The sequence below is a fragment of the Balaenoptera acutorostrata genome, chromosome 5 (genome assembly GCF_949987535.1).
Source record: "Balaenoptera acutorostrata chromosome 5, mBalAcu1.1, whole genome shotgun sequence".
Classification (NCBI taxonomy): domain Eukaryota; kingdom Metazoa; phylum Chordata; class Mammalia; order Artiodactyla; family Balaenopteridae; genus Balaenoptera; species Balaenoptera acutorostrata.
In genome coordinates, this window is record NC_080068.1 from 94,508,085 (window position 1) to 94,531,465 (window position 23,381).

General features: G+C 40.5%; 1 protein-coding gene and 1 non-coding gene across 8 annotated transcripts in view; one reads left to right on the plus strand and one right to left on the minus strand.

Annotated features, from left to right (window-relative positions):
* ADGRA3 (adhesion G protein-coupled receptor A3) overlaps window positions 1-23,381 on the plus strand; it is a 121,232-nt gene that overhangs the window by 24,116 nt on the left and 73,735 nt on the right. For all 7 annotated transcript variants that reach the window (XR_009008342.1, XM_057546665.1, XM_057546666.1 and 4 more), the window contains exons 2-3: window positions 7,975-8,046; window positions 21,563-21,634. Coding sequence is in view for 6 of the 7 variants with exons in the window: in XM_057546665.1 (XP_057402648.1) it covers window positions 7,975-8,046; window positions 21,563-21,634 (144 nt within the window). In the remaining variant the exon portion in view is untranslated. The remainder of the gene's footprint in view (window positions 1-7,974; window positions 8,047-21,562; window positions 21,635-23,381) is intronic.
* Window positions 19,466-19,591, minus strand: LOC114238554 (U6atac minor spliceosomal RNA). The gene has a single exon (XR_003623880.1). It is a non-coding gene; the product is annotated as a U6atac minor spliceosomal RNA (small nuclear RNA).

The following is a 23,381-nucleotide window of genomic DNA, read 5'->3' on the forward strand; positions in this document are numbered from 1 at the left end:
TGTGGGGATGTGGTGACAGTCAAGTTGGAAAAGATCCCTACGCTTTATGAGTTTTTACCTTGTCATGGGAGACATGGTAAATAGACAAATATCTGAACAGAGTAATTTCCGATAATGAGAAGTGATGTTAAAACAAGATGATAAGGGCTTCCTTGGTGGCGCAGTGATTAAGAATCCGCCTGCCAATGCAGGGGACACGGGTTTGATCTCTGGTCCGGGAAGATTCTCCATGCCGTGAAGCAACTAAGCCCGTGTGCCGCAACTACTGAGCCTGCGCTCTAGAGCCCATGAGCCACAACTACTGAAACCCGTGTGCCTAGAGCCCGGAATCCGCAACAAGAGAAGCCACCACAATGAGAAGCCCGCGCGCAGCAGCAAAGACCCAATGCAGCCATAAACAAATAAATAAATTTATTTAAAAAAAAAAAACGATGATATGACAGTGAGGGCAAAACATTTTTTGACACGCAGGGACTGAAGCATAACACCCAGAATTTTTTCTGCAGGAATGAATGAGTGGATGAATGAATGCATCCAATTAACAGAAGGACACAATGGTGAACAAACTGATATTACTGGGGACAAAATGTGTGTAATTGCTGATGGCATGCAGAATTAAATGTGATTTTAAAATAAAGATTATTCAAATCGATGGAGAGTTTTGAAATCCAGTAGATACTCTTATTCTTACTTGCTAGGAGGAATTAATTTAGAAATCAGCATGATTTTCATTTGCCTGAAAACAGAATAAGCCAAGACAGAGTACACTAAAACAGGAGCTGGCAAACTTTTTCTGTAAAGGGCCAGATAGTAAATATTTTAGACTTCCCTGGCCAGACAGTCTCTGTTGGCACTGTTCAAGTCTGCCGTCATAGCATCAAAGCCGCTGTAGACAATATGTGAACAAATGGGCATGGTCGTGTTCCAATAAAACTTTAAGAACATTGAAATTTGAGTTTCATAGATTTTTTCATGTATCATAAAATATTCTTTTGGTTTTCTTTCAACCATTAAAAACATAAAAACCATTTTTAGAGCCCCTGGGCTGTCAAGCAGACAAGTGGCGGGTTGGATTTGGCTGCCCCCAAGAGAATGTGGGGAGTAACCAGTTTTCATTAGTGGGATAAATGAAGCAAAGCATTAAACATTCACTTTTGGGGCTTCCCTGGTGGCGCAGTGGTTGAGAATCTGCCTGCCAATGCGGGGGACACGGGTTCGGGCCCTGGTCTAGGAGGAATCCACATGCCGCAGAGCAACTAGGCCCGTGAGCCACAACTGCTGAGCCTGCAAGTCTGAAGCCTGTGCTCCACAACAAGAGAGGCCACGACAGTGAGAGGCCCGCACACCGCGATGAAGAGTGGCCCCCGCTCGCCGCAACTAGAGAAAGCCCTTGCACAGAAACGAAGACCCAACACAGCTAAAAATAATAAATAAATAAATTAATTAATTAAAAACAAAACAAAACCATTCACTTTTGAGGAGGTAACATTTATGATTTTAACTTATCACAGTTGGCCCTAAAGGTTTAGGCTGTGTGCCCTTTGAGGTTAGTGACTCAGAAGTGTAGCCTAGCCATACTGCCTCTCGTTCTTGATAAAGATGTACTGGTAACAGGTGTTATTCTACATGATAAATCTGGTAATGAATCAATTTGTATTATTATTTGAGCAAATCAGAAATGTCAAGGGATGGTAACTTTTAATATGTAAATGTATGCCCTCAGTCTTCAGTATGTCTCGGGTCTTTCTATATGAATACCTAAAGAGCTTCCCAGCCTCCCATTCTGCATGGTATCCATTTAATGGATAACTTAAGCCAATCCCATATTCCTGGGACCAACTTAAAATATCCAGTAATTAGCTTTTATAAACAATAGTGCAATGAATAATTTTGTTATCTAAATATATAACTAATATATAACATGTACTGTATTTTGCACATGTGCAAGTATGTCTTTAGGGTAAATTTCCAGAAGAAATAAATGAATCAAATATTATATATGCATTTGTATTTTTGCCCTCCATAGTGATTTTACTGATTTATAGCAAAATAATGAGTGGCTGTTTCCCTCCAAATATAAAATGTGTTATCACATCTTTCCCTATTCGGATAAGTGATTTATGGTGTCTTATTTTAGTAATTTACATTTCTCTTGTGATTGAGGTTGTATATCCCTTCATATGATTATGATCCATTCGTGTTTACTTTTATTGAACTGTCTCTTCATGGCCTTTGCTAGATTTTCTGTTGGGGATTTTTTTTTTTTAAAGAGCTCTTTATATATTTGGGAAATTAGTCCTTTGTCTTTGATAGTAGTTGTAAATATTGTTTATATTTTAACATTAAAAATGTCAAAAAGGTTTTTTTTTAATGGTCATTTTTTAAATACTTTATTATTTTTTGGCTGTGTTGTGTCTTAGTTGCGGCATGCGGGATCTTTCGTTGCGGTGCGCGGGCTTCTCTTTAGTTGTGGCGTGCGGGTTTTCTCTCTCTAGTTGTGGTGCGTGGGCTTAGTTGCCCTGCGGCATGTGGGAGCTTAGTTCCCCAACCAGGGATCGAACCCGCGTCCCTTGCATTGGAAGGCGGATTCTTTACCACTGGACCACCAGGGAAGTCCCAAAAAAGAAGTTTTTAAAATATACTACATTTTAAAACATAGTCCTATTTGCGCCTTTCCTTAGTTCTGGAAAATCTTTGGTTATTATGCTTGTAAATCTGCCTGCCTTCCATTTTCTTTTTTTTTTTTTTTCTCTTTCTGAGACTGCCCTTGTTTTCACATGACCCTCTGTGTCCTCTTCCCTTCTCTTCTGAGACACTTGTCATTGGCTTTAGGGCCCACCCTAATCCAGGACAATCTCATCTCTTGACAATCTCAAACCCTTAACTTCCATCGCAAACAGCCTTTTTCTAATTAAGGTCACATTTACAGGTTCTGGAGGGATGTATCTTTTTGAGGAACACCATTCAACCCACTCTAATGACCCTATTTGATTATTTATCTGGTTTTTTTTTTCTTCAGGAAATTATATTGCCTTTAAGAATTATATTCCTAATGTTTACTCTGAATATTTAATGCTCTTGAAATATATTTTCATTTCCTCTCAAAAGGAAAATTATTCTGTGTCTTCTGCCATACAGGGTGTGGATGCTGTGAACAGCATTCCATTCTGGGAGTTGGAATAGCATGAACTGAGAAATTGTAATGCTTAATTTTTATTTCTTTCTGCTCCATAAACTTTTGATTTTTTTAAAAAACATGTTTGCATTAAGTCTTACTCCTTTTTTCATGTTTCAACATACATGATATACTGAACTAACTTGTTTCTGTGTTAAATGGTAGCAGTGGACAACAAACTCTTCTTGTGTTTAAGTTCAAGAGGTGTTGTCTATAGGTAATGTGGTGGTAACATCATTAGTATAGAACAGAAATGGGTATGTATAATAAGCTTTATAACTCTGGTCAAGTTAAATATTTTTCATTTAGTTACCTCCTAGAAAGTTTGAAATTTCAAAGATGTCAGCAAAAATATTGAGTATGAATAGGTTTTAGGTTTATGTGTTACGTGATATTATGCATTTGCTAGTTCCACAGTCCCTCCGTCTCAAAATTGAGTGTAAAAGCTGTCTGAAGAGTAGATTTATTCACACCGATCCTGTTTTCTTGCACAAAATCCTTTAACACATCAAGTAATATGTAGACTGAATATATTGAAACTGTATTTTTAAGGTTACAGTTATAACTTTTTAAGTGTGATGAAATGTCTTCCCTTTTACTCTCAATAAAATCTATCATTTATTCTACTAAAGCCTTTATGACTGAGCAAATGACAGTCCTTTTGCTGAAGCAATACCGAATCTAAGTGAGTATAATTCAGTTAACCACCCTGGCAGTTTTTCCCAAGCTACTTCTCTATGTGAGTTTCATTCTTCATTCAGAAACAGGATAGTAACGGCACTGAGCTTGGTAGATTGTGTTGTTTTCCTTTGTTTCCTTACTTTTGGTTTATTGGTTGTAAATTCTCAGTCACCATCAAGTTCAACAGCTTTGCTCATTACAACATGAATAATTATAGAAAATTAAAAGAAGCTGGAAGGAGCTTGGTGCTCATTCTGGCCTAATCTTTTCTGTCTTAAAATTGATGAAATGGAAGTCTACCTAGAAAAGTGAAGTGACTTGTCACAGATGGAATCATTTATTACTTGTGAGGTCTCAGTTAAAACCTTGGGCTCTAGATATCAACACTATTGTTCTTTGCACTACTGCCTTTTAAGTTGCAAATAGTCACTACATAAATCTTTTTTGAATGTAAATAAGAAATTCGAGTCTTTAATCTCAAAGCACAAATAAAGTATTCCTTACCTCATTGTTTATTTCTAAGATATAATTATACTCAAAATTAAGTCAATTTCAAGCTATACCTGGTAATTAAGATTCTTAGGTTTATCATCAGAAAGTATATTTTAAAAATAAGAGTGTTATTCTAGATATTTCAAAAGATACTGCAAGATTATAAAGAATAAAAGAGAAATAGAAGCCTTATCACTAAGATAGTGATCATTATGATGTATTTCTTCCAAGTCTTTTTTTTTGTCTCTGCATTCTATTCAATCAATGATATCAGTTTTGTTGTCTGCTTTTTAACTGATTGTAAACAATTTCCTTTTTATTAAGTTTCCTTTAAAAGCATCATTTTTTAATGGACGTATAACATTTTGTTGTTTGGTGTACCATCATTTAACTACTCCTCTTACACAAACTGAACCCTTTGGTAGTTTCCAATTTTTGTCTGTTATAAATCATGTCTGAATAAGGTCATTGAATATATTTTTTGTCAGATTTGGTAACTTGTTAGCTTAGGATCAGTGCCTATTTAGGAAAGCAAGGCCGGTGGCTCTTGGGTGTGGACTGCTAGGCGGCTGGAGAAATATTGTTCCAGTGACCTTGTGGCCATGTCCAAGTCCAAGTTTGCTTTTGCCCATGCCTACCACCTTACTTGAAAAAACCTCTTGTAATTTTGATTAGAGAAAATGGTGTTTTAATTGGCTTTTTTTGAATTTGAATTTCTATTTTGTTTTAAGATTACATATGCTTAGTTAAAATGAACAAAATCTTGTAGTTCATGCTATTGGTCTTTTTAATGTGAAAATTGCCCAAAGGTGTAAGAATGGAATATCAAGCTTTATATTGGCACCTAAATTCTGTCTTTGCTGATTGAGTATGTAGAGTTCACATTCCAGCTTGCATTTCTGAACGTGATTATGATGTTTATTTCTTTTTTGCTAAGTGTAAATTCCTTGAGGATACGAATCATTTTTCATTTGCATTTAAAAAAATTTTATTGGAGCATAGTTGATTTATAATGTTGTGTTAGCTTCAGGTGTACAACAAAGTGAATCAGTTATACATATACATATATCCACTCTTTTTTAGATTCTTTGCCCATATAGGCCATTACAGAGTATTGGGTAGAGTTCCCTGTGCTATACAGTAGGTCCTTATTAGTTATCTATTTTATATATAGTAGTGTGTATGTGTCAATCCCAATCTCCCAATTTATCCCTCCCCCCTTCCCCCCAGCCTGGCATGTTTTTGATCACCATCCTTGCTTTAGTAACAGCTTGGAGAGAGAAGATACTACATAGTAATGTACTTTGATTGCCAGATACATGTTGATTTCAGAAACATTAAAATGAGGGAAGATGTGTGTCTTAGAACCAAGGAAATAGAAACTTAAACTTAATACTCACTGAATATGTTGGGCATTTTCTGCTTTCCTTCTAGAGTTATATGAGGTAGATACTGTTCTTCCCATTTATGAATGAGGAATTCTGTTACAGAGAAATGTCGTGACTTGCCCAAGACTAGTGTAACTTGAAAGTGATAGAGCTGGCCTTCAAGCACAAGTATGCTTGACTTTAGAAGCCCCTAATCATCTCACCAAAATGCTGTGAAATGTTAACCTGCATTAGCAGGATTAAAAAAAAAAATCCACTTAAAGCCAAAGAAAATCAGTCAAATGGCTGTTTTTGCTTGTTTTCATACACATAGTGGATTTTTTTTTTAAAAGAAAGATGAGAGTAGACAAAATGAAAATGAACACCTGAAATCTTATGACCCAGGGGTGTTCTCTGTTAACATTTGTTTATACAGTGTTGCACCGTCCCAGGTGGGGGGCAGCACTCAGCCTGTACGCAGCGTGAGGGTGCCCCTGAAGTTGCAGCACTGCGTGGGATGGAGAATTTTCTGCTAAAATGCCAGTAAGAGTGGCTCTTGACCAACGTTGGTGTATATTGAAGAATGTGGGGTTTGGAGTGGAGCGTGCCGGGGTTCACGTCTGCCTCTGCCTCCGCTAGTGTGATCTTGAGCCATTAATTTAACTTTTCTATGCCTTGGTTTTTTCATTTACCTTATCTGGGTGTCATTCCCCCAAATAAGGTAGCTTTTGCGTTTTCTCTTGTATGGAAATTCCCTACATACGAACGAGTTCCGTTCCTAGAGTGCGTTGATAAGTCCAGTTTGTCCTTAAGTCCAACAGAGTTAGCCTAGGTACCCAACTAACACAATTGGCTGTACAGTACTATACTGTAATAGGTTTGTAATACTTTTCACACAAATAATACATAAAAAACAAACACAAAAAATAAAACATTTTTAATCTTACAGTACCGTACCTTGAAAAGTACAGTAGTATAGAACAACAGCTGGCATACAGGGCTGGCATCGAGTGAACAGGCAAGAAGAGTTACTGACTGGAGGAGGGAGAGGAGGTGGGAGATGGTAGAGCCGAAGGATCGTCAGCAATAGGAGATGGAGGGCAAGCTGCAGTTTCACTCATGCCTAACATTGACGGCACAGGTTCTGGTTCCTTGCTGGATTCAGTTCTATCTACCCTCTTGAAAAACCGATCCAGTGATGTCTGGATAGTAGGTCTTTTTTTCTCTTCATAGATGACATGGTAGCACTGGATTGCATTCTGAATGGCTGCTGCAACCTTCGTGTACCGTTCTATGTTCGGGTCCTGTGCCTCAAAAACTAACAGTGTCTCCTGAAGTAAAGAAAATCTCCATGCCATTTCCTGTGTCGTGAATCTCTTCAGTTACTTCTTCTTCCTCTTGTCTCTCTTAGTCCTTTCTCTGGGCCTCCAATTCCATCAGGTCTTCATTAAAAGCACAACCACTGTGCAACACATGTGCGCATCTTTGAAAGTTCACAACTTGAAGGTTCGTACGTAGGGGACTTACTGTGTTGGCATCCAAGCTGCAAAAAGAGCATAGTTACAAAGCCTTGAGAGGAAGCAAGGTCATGTACACATTGTCTGCTCTTAGGCAAGTCCTGCCAACTAGGACTTCTTTTAAATCTTTTTTTTATTTCCAGTTCATTGTTTTTAAGAACATCATCCTAATACATGAGATGTAGTATTGTAATACAGCTACCTGTGTCTGTGAGTGTGTGCAAAAAGCATAGTTTCACACAATACAGATTTGTATATGGTTAAGTTACAAGTAATATTCAGCATTATTGAAATGGTATCTAGAAGATACTGTTATTTCTTTTAAAGTCAGTATTTTGTAGAGCACTTGTTCTGCATTTTTCTATTGTTTCCAGTTTTTAAGTATTCAACTTACGTAAGTTGATTAATTATGTAAATGTACGTGGCATTCTTTATTTTTATACTGAACTTAGAGCTATTTTGTGTTGACTTCTCTCCCTTTTTATTTCAAAATTTTTAGCTCAGTGTGACAGGAACAATTTAAGATGTGACAAGATGTGCAAGTTAGCTATTTTGGGTTGTTTCTCAGAAAGAAGCTCCCTTTTTTTTGTCAGGCATCTCAAAAATTCTTTGGGTAATAAATGACTTCTTAGAATTCCTCATGTTTAGATTTAAACATAACAAGCTAAATTACTTTGATATTGATGGTGTACATATATTAGGCAACTTAACTTTTTTTTTTTTTTTTTTTTGTCATTTTTAGGATTCTGAGTAACAATAAAATATCCGAGCTGAAGAATGGCTCATTTTCTGGGTTAAGTCTCCTTGAAAGATTGTGAGTATTCTTTTATTATCATCTCTTATTGGTATTTTATTTACTGCATTTTCATTGTAAGTCTGTTACTAAACTCTCAACTTTTCAAAATAAAAATTGAGTTTTCCCAATATTTTATTATAAAACATCTCAGAATTGCATTTTAAAAAACAATTCATTAAAGCAGAGAAGTGCAAACTTTCTGTAAAGGGCCAGATATTAAATAATTTAGGCTTTGTGGGCCATATGGTCTCCGTCACAGTGACCCAGTTATGCTAGTGTCTTGAGAATGCATACACGAATCAATGTGGATGTGACTTTATTTACAAAACAGGCCATGCATCATAGTTGGAGGACCAGTGGCTTTTAAAGCCTCAATGCTATTTTGAAATTGTCATAATGTGTATGCCTTATAAGATAGTCCAGTAGAATCAAAAAAAAAACACATCTAGGAGAAGTACTTTTGGATAAACTTTGACTATTTTATTCAGCCGTCTTTGACTGTGATAATTCTGTTTTGCTTGATGATGTCTAGTTTTGCTTCTGATAAAATGTGTGACAAGTAGCACTTAGTTTTTGCCTTGGTGAGTTTTTAATGGATTAAAAATGGATGTTTAATTGCTTGTGTGCTGAATGCTCTTCTAGGATCAAATTTCAAATTCACATGTTACTCATACACTTAGGATAACGTTTCGGATACATCAGGGAGCCAGTCACAGTGGGCATCTCCATTTCTGTTGGATAACAGACTTTCCTCATTTTCTTAGTTCTCTTTGCTTCACTTTTTCTCCTTCTGTGTGCCTTTCCTTGACTCTTTCACTTAGTGTCTTCTGCCACAGTTGATTCCCACAGGACTTTATTGCTTTGATCACAAATGTGTTATTTAAGCATGTAACATCCAGAGTTCTTCATCCTTTTATGTAGGTCTCTGTTCTTTCCATTAAGATCAAACATCTTTAAATTAGGTTTTTTGTATATATATATGTGTGTGTATATATATATATATGTGTGTGTGTGTGTATATATATGCATTTACATATACATATATAGCAGTGCATTCATGTATGCATATGTATACATATAACATGTGTATGTGTACACGTGTGTACACACACACCTGTAAAATGATCTCGGCACAGCAGTGCTTAATTCTCAGATTTTTTTTTTTTTTTCCTGTTTTCATTCAAGCCTTCATGTTCTGTTCCACATAGTCAATGTGCTTCAGAGGATGCTGGCTGCACCTCATTTCTAGGCCTTATTTTCATAGGATAGTCCACACACATTCCATGGTCACTGGTTCAGGAATGGGCATTTGACCCAGTTTAATTGAGTTGAGATTTGCCTGGGGCTTTGGGGAGAGGAATTTCCTCACTTTCATCAGAAAAGATGCTCGTACTTCTGGTACAGAAGCCACGGTGCTGCGGGCTTGGGCCGGAGCCGACACACTGAGGAGTGTGGGGTGGGCCCATCAGGGTGAGCGTAGCGGGGCTGGCAGGACCTCGCCGGAGTAGGACTCCCTCTGGACTGTTGGAGTTGAATGAGGCAGCCTGTTCCTGTTTGGTTCCTTGCAAGGAGAGTCATTGTGCCTGACAGATAGCCTTAGCAGGTAGCACATTGTCAGGCTTTGAGTAGGCGCTCAGAATGATGGCAGGGTCAGTGCGGTTTGCCCTTTCCAAGGAAGGATGATAGGCACTCCTAGGTGTTAAGTGGTGTTTGTTGTGTTTAGAAACACAAGTTACTTTTGGCACCAGGATTGCTGTGGTGGTGCATGTACATCAGAAGTGTGGACAGCATAGCTAAAGTTCTGTGCTATGGTGGGAATTACCGTCCTTTTTTACATTTATTTTTTAATTTCCTTTGTCTTTGGCCTAATTTTTAGCCATTTGTTGAAAATAAATCCCTGTACGTGTTAGAAACATTAGGTTGCCACCAACATATTAGATGATATTAAAATGTTGCTATTGTTTTCAGCCAGGGGGCTGTTTATACCAGAATCCCGGAACACCATCTCTCTTATATAGGGCCAGAGAGAAACACACACACATGTGTACAGGTATGCATGTATATATGTACATATATGTATATAATCTGCATATGTATATACATGTACATGTACGTGTATATATATACACACACACACACACACTGGGGGACTTTGAAAGACTGTTATACTGATGGGGGGCTTCAGCCTGAAATCCCAGTGATGACTCTGGGACTGGGCTTCCTCTGTTGGGGATCATCTTTACCTAAGCATGCCCTATGCCTGGCATTTTCTATGTACACTTCCAAGCCTAGGCCCGAACCTTGGCCTTACCACTGCCGCGGAGGCGGGTCGCGCGTGCCCGGGGGGATGACTGCCTCTCACAGTCTTTGCAGGAGAGCCGCCCACTTGAGACAGAAGGAGACAGGGATGGTAGAGCTAGGCTCCGACTGCAGTCTTGGAAGACTTGGCCCCGAGAAGGAAGGAGAGGGGCAAGCGTCCCAGAGGAAGCCCCCCACTCACAGGGCCTTCCTCTGTGGGCGCGAGCCGGGTGGTGCACCTTCCTCCTCCACGTTCCTCCTGGGACCAGAGGCTGCAGAGGGCCCCGCGGCCTCTCGTGGAAATGCCCCTGGCCTTTGTTTCACTTGATTTCCAGAGCACAAGGTAGACCAAAGAGAGCCCCTAGCCAGTTGCTTGACCCTTTTGTGGGAGTTCACTACCCAAGGCTGGTTGCCGGCTTCTAGACCTTCCCTAGCACTGCCCCATTATTCCACCTGGGCTTGGAAGTAGGGTGTTGGTGCAGGGGCCTCGGAGAGGAAGGTGTGGAAGAAGACTGGGGGCTTCCCTTCCCCTAGGGCACAGCACCATCTTTCATATTTATAGTTTCTGCCATGTTGCTGCTTTCTGATTGGGTTTGCTAATTTTGAAGCCTCTATACATTTAGTACTTTCCATACCAACTACTTGAACAGTCTCTTCATTCCTACTTTCTGCTGTTTCCATAATGCTTCTCATTTTCCCTCTCTGCCTGGTTACCTAGCTTTCTAACCCGCCCTGTGTCTATGCACTGCTGTCCTCATTCTGCGACTGAACCCAAAGAATATCTCTTGTACCCTTCTGTGATTTTCATCCCTGTAAGATGCTTCTCACGGACGCCGGTTTGCTTCTGGCTCTTACACGATCAGTAGTGTATCTAGGTGGCTTCTCTTCCAGGACTGCAGAGATTTTAGGACTTTGTGTCTGAAATAGAGCCCAAAACGATCTCTGTGAGTGTAATCGTTGTATTGGTTTGCTAGGGCTGCTGTAACGAGTACCCCAGACTGGGTGGCTTAAATAACAAACATTTGTTTCCTCACAGTTCTGGAGGCTGGAAGTTCAAGATCAAGGCCCTGGCAGAGTTGGTATTTTCTAAGGGCCGTGAGAGAAGGATCTGTTCCAGGCTTCTCTCCTTGGCTTATAGGTTGCCATCTGTTTTCCTCTGGTGTCTTCACGAAGTCTTCCCTATGTGTGTGTCTCCTAATCTCCCCTTCTTGTAAGGACACCAGTCATATTGGATTAAGGCCCACCTGTGTGACCTCATTTTAACTTAATTACCTCTTTAAAGACCCTGTCTCCAAATACAGTCACATTTTGAGATACTGGAAGTTATGACTTCAATATAAGACAGTTGGGGGGACACAGTTCAGCCTATGACAATGAGGTAGCATTTTGATAGATTAACCGATGTGTATTTTTCCTGCCTGTTTCCTAATTACTCTACCTCAGGAGAAGGGATGACAAAACACAAAAAAGGACTCAGGTTTTGACCAGTGAGTTCCTGAAGTTCCTACCCTAAAGGTAAAAAAGAGGTTTGAAGCAGATTTAAAAAAAAAAAAAGAAAGAAAAAAGAAAATTCCTCTTCACCTCAATACACCTTCTCTGGGCTAATTGGAGAGTTAGAGGGAGTATAGAAAGAGCTTACATGTTGGTGGGTCCCCAGGAGAGGGCTCTGTCTTTGCTCGCCTCCCCATCCCTGCCTGGGATGAGGGGAGAGAGGGAAAAAGATCCCATGAAAGCAATATAAGGTTCTGGATCCAAGGGCAAGGGGCATCTGAGGCTTCTTTCCTGGGGAAGCAAAATCCCAATTTCACAGGATCCAGCATGATGTAGGAGGAGGAGAACTGGTCATGTGGCCATTGAGGCGTATGGGCTAGGACCCTCTGTTGGAGTTTCCCAGGGGGGCAGCGGACTAGCCACCGGGGTTTGTTGGCAGAGAGAGAGAGAGAGAGAGAGAGTTCTCTCTACAGCAGCCTGCTGGTTTGCCAGGAAGTGCTTTAGAAGTGTCCTGAGCTGCTTTTGGGGAACCCAACTTAAGACATAGCTAGCCAAATAAATGACTTCACGTTTGTCTAATGACATCATTTTCAAAATTTTCAAAATCACCTGAAAATACTGTAGTGGACTTTATTCCTTCAACACTCACCCCTTCAGTGTCTCTCCCTAAGTCTTCCAAATGCAAAGCCTGAGAGCTTTCTTTGCTCCATTGCTGGAATGAAAGCTACCCCACTCGCCCACCCCTGCCTCAGCAACCCTCAAAGAGTGACTGAGAGCAGATGGTGGGTAACCACCCCAAGAGGAGCAACCCTGAGTGTGTTCTAGACTGCCTTCTGCAGGTGCCCAGGGGGCTGAGTATCAGTTGAGCACAGCAGAGATCGCCTCAACAGTGCCCCCTTTATTGGTTCTCTTCTCTTTCTGGGCTCACTTCCCCACTTTCCTGTTAGCGTGTTCTGAGGTCCCTTCCCGAATAAAGCCACTTGCACTGACACCCTGCCTGGGAGAATTCTGCCTGAGAGACATAGCCAGCCAAATGTTTGCAGCCTGCTTTGGCTAGTTAGAGACCCCTGAAAATGAGAACAAACAAATCAAACAACTTAAAAATATGGCAGAAAGGGATGTGGTGTAAAAAGCAAGTGATAGGTCAAGAAATTATTCAGACTAGGGCCAAAACTTTAAAGCTCTGGCCTTAAAATTACTGTAGCCAGGCCATGCAGAATAAGGGATAGGCTTAGTAGTGTGGGGTAGGGCGCGTAGGGTAGAATAACAGGGCTGGCTGGGTTGAGCTAGCTAGCAGAAAAGCCCTAGAGATCGAGTAAACTTGCAAGGCAAGCTGTCCTGGCAGTTCTTTTGGGCTGAGGAATGGACTTCTTAAGAGGACTAATTTTCTCTTCTTTTTCTTTTTTTTGGATGTATTAAGTGTTTCACAAAGTAAAACAGGTGCAGGTGGACACACTCCTACAGACTCCATCTAGAATGGATCCTTTTTCTTTAGGCTTACTACCACTTTGTTCTTCTAAATGTTTGGTTTTCATTTGGGAGCTTGCTAGTTTTCCATCATTCGTATTGGGTTGGCCAAAAAGTTCCTTCGGTTTTAAAGTACAACTAAAAGACACATTTTTCATTTTCACCAAGAACTTTATTGAACAGTGTATTCACTGTTTTGTTCCACTACTTCCTGCCATTTTTCAGGCAACTTCATAATTCCATCTTCCCAAAACTTTTTATCTTTTTGAGCAAAGAACTGTTCAAGGTCCCTTTTACAGTCTTCCAGGGAATTGGAATTTTTTCCATTAAGAGAATTTTGTAAAGACCAAAATAAATGGAAATCCAAAGATGCAATGTCTGGAGAATATGGCGGATGAATCAGAACTTCCCAGCCAAGCTGTAACAGTTTTTGCCTGGTCATCAAAGAAACATGCGGTCTTGCGTTATCCTCATGGAAGATTATGCGTTTTCTGTTGACTAATTCTGGACGCTTTTTGTCGAGTGCTACTTTCACTTGGCCTAATTGGGAGCAGTACTTGTTGGAATTAATTGTTTGGTTTTCTGGAAGAAGCTCATCATAGAGAACTCCCTTCCAATCCCACCATATACACAACATCACCTTCTTTGGATGAAGACCAGCCTTTGGTGTGGTTGGTGGCAGTTCATTTCGCTTGCCCCACGATCTCTTCCGTTCCACATTATTGTACAGTATCCCCTTTTCATCGCCCGTCACCATTTGTTTTAAAAATGGAACGTTTTCATTACATTTAAGTAGAGAATCGCATGCGGAAATACGCTCAAGAAGTTCTTTTTCGCTTAACTTATGTGGAACCCAAACATCAAATCGATTAACATAACCAGGCTGGTGCAAAGAATTTCAACACTTGATTTGGATATTTTGAGTATGTCAGCTGTCTCCTGCGTGGTATAACGTTGATTGTTCTCAGTTAATGTCTCGATTTGATCGCTGTCAACTTCAACTGGTCTACCTGACCGTGGAGCATCGTCCAGAGAGAAATCTCGAGCACGAAACTTTGCAGACCACTTTTGACATGTTTGATCAGTCACAGCACCATCTCCATACACTGCACAAATCTCTTTTTGTGTTTCAGTTGCGTTTTTACCTTTCTTGAAATAATAAAACAGTATGCCGAAAATGTTGCTTTTTTTCTTCCATCTTCAATATTAAAATGGCTACACAAAAATTCACCAATTTTGATAAGTTTTTATTTTAAACGCATGCTGATATGACAGCAGTCACGATACAATCTAACAAATTGTTTCGAATGAAGTTTAAGACAACTAAGCGCTACTAGAGCCATCTTACGGAAAAAAACTGAACGAACCTTTTGGCCAGCCCAATATTTGTTTTTGTCCCTTATAAGAAAGTAGCAGAGTGTGTGTGCTTTTTTTTTTTCTTTTTTAGTAGGAATATTTGGATTGAGTTTTTCTTTAATTTAGGGTTTGAGGTTTTTATTTTTAGGACATAATACCTAAATCTTTATGACATCTTAGAAACTAGGTTATGGTCTGCCTTTTTTAAGGGTTAATTTGCATTCTCTTAAAAGTATGTTCAGTGGATAACTGATGTAGTTTATTATATCATGTTAATTAAAACCATTAAAAAGGTAATTGGCCTAATATCAATGCTTGGTACAAATATTGCCTCAACCGTTATTAAGTCTTTCCTGAGTAGCTAATTTAAAATTGTTCAACAGATATTTATTAATCGCCCACACTGTCCTAGGCTTGGGATTCATTAGTGAACACAACAAAGGTCCTGTCTTCATGGAGCTTCTGCTGCAATGGGGGAGAAACAGAATAGTAAACATAGCAAGCAGCTTTATAGCATAAGTACAGTTGCCTGGCCCCCGCGCCCAGGGTTCCACCTTCCATGGGTATGGAGGACCGACTGTACTATGTCGTTTTATACAAAGGACTTGAGCATCTGGATTTTGGTAACTGTGGGGGTCCTGGAACGGAGGGATGACCATACTGTGGGTAAAGAAAACATGGAGTGGAGTTTGGGTGTGTCAGCACTGTGGGTGTATGCGAGTTTTGCATGGTGATAGTGCAGAGGCTTAGCGCAAATGATTGAGCCTTGAGTTACCTGGGGAAAGAACATTACAGGCAGAGGGATAGTAGGTGCAAAGGCTGTGCTGTGAAGCATGCTGCTTTTGTTTGAGGAACAGCAGGGAGACCCTAGTGAGGCCAGAGAGGTATGAGGGGTGAGGGGTAGATTGTAGAGGGCCCTGTAGATCACTGTAAGGACCTTGGCCTTTACTCTGAGCCACTGTGAGCAGAAGATGCTCTGGCTGCTGGAATGAGGGGTGAGGATAAGGGGGAAGTAGGGAGCTGTGTTAAATCTAAGATAATTTAAAGCCCATAATCTGTGTTTAGAGACCAGTGCCCTAGCCTGGACTGGTGGTTATCCAACTTGATGTGCATCAGAATCACTTGGGGGGCTCGATAAAGCACAGATTAGGGTTTCTGATACGGTATTGAACTTGGGCTATGCTGATTTTTGAGGTGGCTGTGAGATGTCCAGATGTAGATGTTGAATTAGATACCTGTGTATGCAATAGGGAACTCAGAGGAGTGGTAAGTTTGGGCTAGAGGTACAAATTTGAGTCCAGAGGCAAGGTAGTGATGAGATTGCCTCAGAGAAAGTATAGTGTGTGAGGAGTGAGAGGTGGGTGTGGGTCAAGCCTCAGTTGTTGCTGATCAGATAAATAAGGTGAGAGGATCCTTTATTTAACAAATAGCCTTTGAGAGTCACTGTGTCTTAGGCATTGCTCAAGGGAACCACACGTGGTTTATAGTTTCTAACCTTGTCCATCAATTCATCCATCCACTCATTTATCCTTCCTGTCTCCCACCTCCCTCTTCATTTTTTACTGTCATTCTTGGGTTGTGTTATATATTTGCCAGTATTTAGTGACACACCTCCCCTATATACTCTTAATTCCTGACTCTAGAATTGCTTAGTGGCCAATGTGTTTGACTTTCCAACCTTCATTCCACACCAAATGATGGCTCTAGGTCACCACAACATCTCTTTCTCTAGGGATTGATAGAGACATTGCCAGTAAGAGATGAGGAGTAGTTAGCTCTGAGGCTTGGAGAAAGATTTCTTGGCTCCTAAGGAGATACAAGGAGAGTGTCCATTCTTTTTCATGACTCTGTGCTTGGAGGTGATTTCTGGACCTGGATGTCACCCCCTGATTAAGGGTCAGCCTGGAGGCAAACTTGACATTCTGAGAAGGGTGGATCTGAGAGATGGATGGAACCGCCCATTTAAGCTGCTCTACTTGTTGATTTCTTGTAATGCCTGAGAATTATTTTTTTATTGTTAAAGCCTTTTGAAGTAAAGGTTTCTGATACTTGCAGCTAAAAAGCATCTTATCTGATACACCTTGCATTCTTTCCTAAAGGACTTAGCTCTTTTAACAACAGTTAAGATATTCCTTTAATTTTAAGCAATTCTTGTGTGCCTCTTCGTTTATATTTTAATGATGCAACATATTCAGATTTAGCCATAGATCCTAAAGTTAGACTCGTGTTCACTAGGGAAGCTGTGGGTTGGTGAAGGGAAGTGGGAGATGTTAAAGAATCTGACTATAAATATCTTTTGGCAATACCTGATTAATATGGCTATTATTAAATATTATATAATATGTCAAGGATTCTTTATTATTGAAGAAAAAGTGTATCTTTAAATCATATTATAGTCCTTGGTTATTCGTGAGAGGTATTTTGTAGAAACACATGCAGTACATCACTGACCACAAATTTATGTACTGCTTTAGCTAAATCACTTCCTGTTGTAGATACTGTTTAAAATCTGAAAAGGGAAACATATGTTTTTAAAAAATGGAACTGACATTATATATTTCTTTTTGCAGCACTTTTTTGCTTGTGTAATATAGGTCAAAAACATAGTGATTGAATTTTCTCCTAAAATCATCTTATCTCTTTGAGGTATAGGATTGGGGTTGGTTAGGGAGGGGGGATGGGAACTAATAAGTTGGGCCTGATGATTAGTTGTAATTCCTGGGACTTAAAAAATTATTTTTGTCCCCAACTTTTTAATTAAAATTTTCAACTTACAGAAAAATTGAAAGAACAATCTCCCATATCACCAATTTACTTACCCAGTAATTAGTAACAACATGCCATTATTTTTTTTCCTTTATATTGGAAATGCCTACATATACACGTTTTCTGAATTATTTGAAGGTCAATTGCATCATGACCCTCTACCTTTACTGAGAAATGTTAAGTGGTTATGAATGAGATGCAGCAGTCTCTACCTTGTCTGACTATGAATATCCTAATAATTCTGTGGCTAACTCTAATTTACTAAAAAGATTTTTATCATTAAGGTCAGGTAATGTAATTCTGTTTCTCAGCCATGGTTTACTTTTTCATCCACTTATCATCTGTCTAAGCTCATTCTGGCTGCTGTAATAAGATACCATAAGCTGGGTGGCTTATAAAACAACAAAAATTTATTTCTCACGGTTCTGGAGGCTGGGAAGTCCAAGATCAAGGCACCAGCAGATTCGGTGTCTGGTGAGGGCCCACTTCCTAGTTGGCTGTCTTTTTGCTGCAGCCTCACTCACCTGGCGGAAGGGGATGCGGGAGCTCTCTGGGTCTCTTTTACAAAGGCGCTAACCTCATTCACGAAGTCTCTGCTCTCATGACCTGTTCACCTCCCAAAGGCCCCATCTTTGTGGAACATAAAATCTGAGTTTGGGTCAATGAAATACTAATTTAGTAATGGTGATCAGAGCATAGATTTTATACTGTGTTTAATAGTCATTGCCTTTACTTAAAGCATTTCAAGGTACCCGAGGGTTCGGTTTTATTTAGAAGAACCTGGCTCTGATTTGGAGGATCGGGAGTGGGATTGCAGTTCTGCGTCCAGCTAGGGAAGAGTGCCTGATGTGTTAGGATGGGAGTGAGACACGGAAAAGGCAGGACGGGGTTTGCTGGTGGGCATGACGTTTACGTGCACAGGATTCACTGGTTGTGGTTGTGCTTCCAGAGGAGAATTCTGGAGAATTTCTGGTCAACCTCTATCACCCTGTATGAAGCAGCGTGGATAGTGCTGGAAGCCACGGTTGGTGGTACATCGAGAGTGCTGGGTTGACAGCAGCGACTTACCAGCATTGTGAGGCGCAGAGGGCCAGCTTCATCAGGATGCTTTTGTGAAACTGCCAGGAAACCTGTCCAGAAACCAACCCTAACTTTGTAGCTTGTCTGTATGAGTTAGATACAGTTAGAATGAGCCATTAGAAAGAAAATAGCAAGTAATGAAGCAGGCCATACAATGGTTAGTTTTCATTAGCTGGTGTCAGTAAAATTGAATGTGCCTCCCTCATTATTGGGAGGAAACATGTGGATCTGTGCTCACTGCAGTAAGCCTTCCTCAGTGTCCTTTTCTTAAGCACAAGTGGACAAGTTGGATGCTTGAGAAAGCAAACTGAGGATTTGCTATTGAGAATTTAGGCTGCTTCTCACAGGCTAGAATGGCCATGGTGGGGCAATAATTACAAAAGATCCTGAGACACATCACCTCAGTGTTGTGATAACAGGCGGCACCAGTGGTCCAGGATCTACTTTCAGAAAGGCCTTTTAATTCTCAACTTAAGTGAGGGACTAAAGAACCCGGGGAGGTACCTGCCACCCTGGGTTTGCATTCCGCTTTGCTCTGCATTTCTTTTTTTTTTTAACATCTTTATTGGGGTATAATTGCTTTACAATGGTGTGTTAGTTTCTGCTTTATAACAAAGTGAATCAGCTATACATATACATATATCCCCATATCTCCTCCCTCCTGCGTCTCCCTCCCACCCTCCCTATCCCACCCCTCTAGGTGGTCACAAAGCACCGAGCTGATCTCCCTGTGCTATGCGGCTGCTTCCCACTTAACTATCTGTTTTACATTTGGTAGTGTATATGCCACTCTCTCACTTCGTCCCAGCTTACCCTTCCCCCTCCCCGTATCCTCAAGTCCATTCTCTAGTAGGTCTGCATCTTTATTCCCGTCTTGCCCCTAGGTTCTTCATGACCTTTTTTTTTTTTAAGATTCCATATATATGTGTTAGCATACAGTATTTGTTTTTCTCTTTCTGACTTACTTCACTCTGTATGACAAAAACAGTGGTTAGATGCCACGAAATAGGTGGCAATGCCTTAACCGTGTGCATGTTGTCAGGCCCGAAGGCCTCTTCCATCCTTGTCAAGGGGAGTGCTAACCTTCTCTCCTTTCACACAACACTGCTCTGCATTTCTGTATTGTTTCACCAACTCCATGTGTATCCCTAAGCTGAATAATTATGAGGACAATGATGGATAATTACGAGGATTGGCGTCAGAATCTCACACACGGAAGAGGCAATGTTCCCATTGTTCCGGAAAGACTCCCAGAAGAAGAGAAATTGGAAAGAGTTTCTGTTCACAGTCTGACCTGAGGCATTCTGAGAGATGACCAGAGGCCACTCAAGCCTCCACTGGGCAAGGTTATGAGTGAGTCCTGATGAATGGGCCTACCTTGGGTGTCTAGCAGAGCTGAACTGTGGGTCAGCCACTGGCAGGCGTGTGGCAAGTGGGCTCCTGTTCTGCTTCTTTCTCAGCACTCCTGTGGCTGATGGTCAGCTCTCTACAGAGGTTAGCTGGACGCTTGTATGGGGCAACTGGGGAGTCTCAGCGGAGCCCAGGCACCCAGAGGACAGCAGCACCTTAGCAGGTGGTCCACATCCACCCTGGAGGAGGGATCTGGCTGTGACGCTCACTGGTGCCCCCAGTGGTAGTGTGCTGGCATGGGAGAGCCGAGCCCTGGAGAAGAATGGGGATACAGAAGACACCCCACCCCATCCGAGGCTCTGCTGTCCGTGGTTTCATTTACCTATGGCTAACCACAGTCAGAGAATATTAAACAGAAAATTCCAGAAATAAACAATTCCTACGTTTTAAATTGCACACTCTTCCGAGTAGTGTGATGAAATCTTGCGCCATCCCACCCAGGATGTGAATCAACCCTGTGTCCAGCATATCCTGCCCATGAGTCACTTAGTAGCTATCCCAGATATCAGATCCACTGTTGAGGTTTCACAGTGCTTGTGTTCAAGTCACCCTTGTTTTACTTAATAACGTCCCCAAAGCATGAGAATACTGATGCTGGCAGTTTGGATGTGCTAAAGAGAAGCTGTAAGGTGCTTCCTTTAAGTAAAAAGGTGAAAGTTCTTGACTTTAATAAGGAGAGGAAAAAAATTGTATGCTGAGGTTGATTAGATTCATGGTAAGAATGAATCTTCTCTCCTTGAAATTGTGAAAAGGGAAGAAAATTTGTACTAGTTTTGTTGTCATACCTCACTTGGCAAAAGTTATGGCCACAGTGTGTATTAAGCCCTTAGTTAAGATGGAAAAGGCAATACATTTATATAATAAGATACTTTGAGAGAGCGAGAGAGACCAATTTTATATAACTTTTATTATAACATATTGTTATAATTGTTCTATTTAATTAGTTGTTGATCTCTTACTGTGCCTAATTTATAAATTAAACTTTACCATAGGTATGTATAGGGAAAAAAACGTAGTATATGTAGGGTTTGGTACTATTTTCAGTTTGAGGCATCCACTGGGGGTCTTGGAATGTATCCCCCATGGATAAGCAGGGGACTGCTGTCAGTTGTGACTGCTATCAGATGCCATTGTATAGGGAGCTGGTGGATCATTGCTTTGAGCTGTATTTTGTGAATTAACATGTTGTTTTATAGAAAACCTAGCCATGGAAGCCTGGGGAGGAAAAAATATGAACAACCAAATGATATGAATTTTAGAGTGTATATTTTTGAAAATGGTTTAAAAAAATTTAATTATGCTTGTGACAAATATAGTCTGATTTATTTTGATAACTGAAGTGTAGCATACTAAGGAAGAGATTGTAGAAATAATGTGTAAGATTGTAGTTTAGTCATAACTTTGAATTGGAATAATATTAGGACACAAATCTTTTTGACATATACCTTTATTCTTATATTGACCAAAACAATGGCTTCAGAACCAGACTTCTTGATTTTGAATTCTGGCTCTACTGCTGGGGTGATTTTGGCTTAACCTTTTTGGCTTCAGTTTCCTCCCATTATTATTATTGTTATCGTTGTTTTCTGTATAGCAGATAGGTGCAGTTGCCTAAATATTTCTTACAGTGTCAAGATGTAAATAACTTTTATTTTATTTTTAACAGGGACCTCCGAAACAATCTTATTAGTAGTATAGATCCAGGTGCCTTTTGGGGACTGTCATCGCTAAAAAGATTGTAAGTGTTTGAATTGCTGACTTATGAGTTTGAACCGTTATAAGTAACTGTTAACCTACTTTAAACTTTAACACGATAAAAAAGTGGCTTTTTAATAATTTTTAGAAGTTCATCTAGCCAGGTCCTAGATAGAGAAACAGTGTTTAGTGTAAGTAGCTTAGAAGGCAGTTTATTTATACAGTAATTTGATTTGTTTGGTGATAGATGGTTGCATCCCTCTTACGGTAATAAAATCATGATGGTTGGCTTTGCCAGCTGACATAATCTGTAGATGATTTTCAAGTTATGAATACATTTAAACAATCTATTGTAAATGCCCTAAAAATTGAGGCCCCTTTCTATTAACGATTTAAAATCTTGCCATTTTCCCATATATTTTCTCTATGTATTATCATTTCAAAACCTAAAGACCAGTTTTTATTATTTCTGAAGCTAAACACCCCTGCTCCCCTTACTGTGCCCATGTCACGGTTGCTGTGTGAACATGCTCATATATGAGAGGTCACCCTATGCTCAAGCCATGTGGACTGTCCCACCCCCCTTTATTCCTTCTAAATGCATTTACTAAGTGCGGGCTACTTACTATGCTCTGACTTCTCTGGAAGAGCTCACAGACTCTTGGGGGCAAATAGATAATGCAAATACATCCTAAATAATAATGATAGTAATCTGCCAGGGAAAGGAGGGGGACCACCTTAGAGGGGAATGACCTGCCATGAGAGTGGCCAGCTGTTAGATTTGACCTTGCCCCGAGGGGTGAATACATATTGAAGAATAACAGAACGAGCATCCTAAGCAGAGTGGACATAGGTGTGAAAGAACATGTCCTTTGGCCAGAGCTTCAAGTAGAAAGGGGGAAAAGAGCGTTGGGAGGTAAGGCTGGTCAGGGGGGAACTAGGCTTTTGATGCTCTCCTGCCATGTTGAAGAATTTGGAATCTATATGTTAGACAGTAGGGACTGGCAGAGCTTTTTCATTGTGGCGTTGACGTGATGAGATTTGTGGTGTCAGAGTTGCAGTGGATCAAGCTGGGTTCAGAGTTCAGTAAAAGTATTGAATTGTATCAACCAGGTATAGCCATGTAATTGAAGTGGGAAGACAGAGATCAGCATCAATTCAGTTACAAAAAAATTCATTGATTCTATCCTGTGTGCCCAGTAGTGAGCTAGGCTCTAGAGATACAAAGGTAACTCAGGAACTGCTTGGAAGGTTTGCAGTTCAGTGGAATTGTATATACTGACCAAGAACCTGAATACAGAATTGGAATATACTTCCAGAGGGAAGGAACAGTAGCTGGAGTTCAGCTGCTAAGAGTCTTTGAAGCTGTTAGGACTCAGCCATACTGACACAGGCAGGGGCACGGAACACGGCCATCAGTAGGCTACGTGCGTCTCCAGAATCAGTCATTAGGGAGTGGAGGGGCAGCAGCTAACTGAGCTCGATGTATAACAATGAGTCATTTTCTTGTTTCTTACTGGGGCAAACTGACATCATGTTTGGAAGGAATGTGAGTCCTCGTGTGGGGAGCAGGAGTGTAGGTGCTAGACCTACCCTATCAAACTCTGGGGCTGAGGCTAAACCACCTTTGTTTCCACAGTCCCTCCTAGTGATTTTGATGCTCAAGTTAGAGAACTTCTAGAATATTTTTCCTTCCAACTCGTTTTTCCAAAAGGAGGGAGGGGTGTGGCATCATATGGCCAGACAAGTCCACTCATTCTCTTCTTCTGTGATCCACACCACTGTGTCCT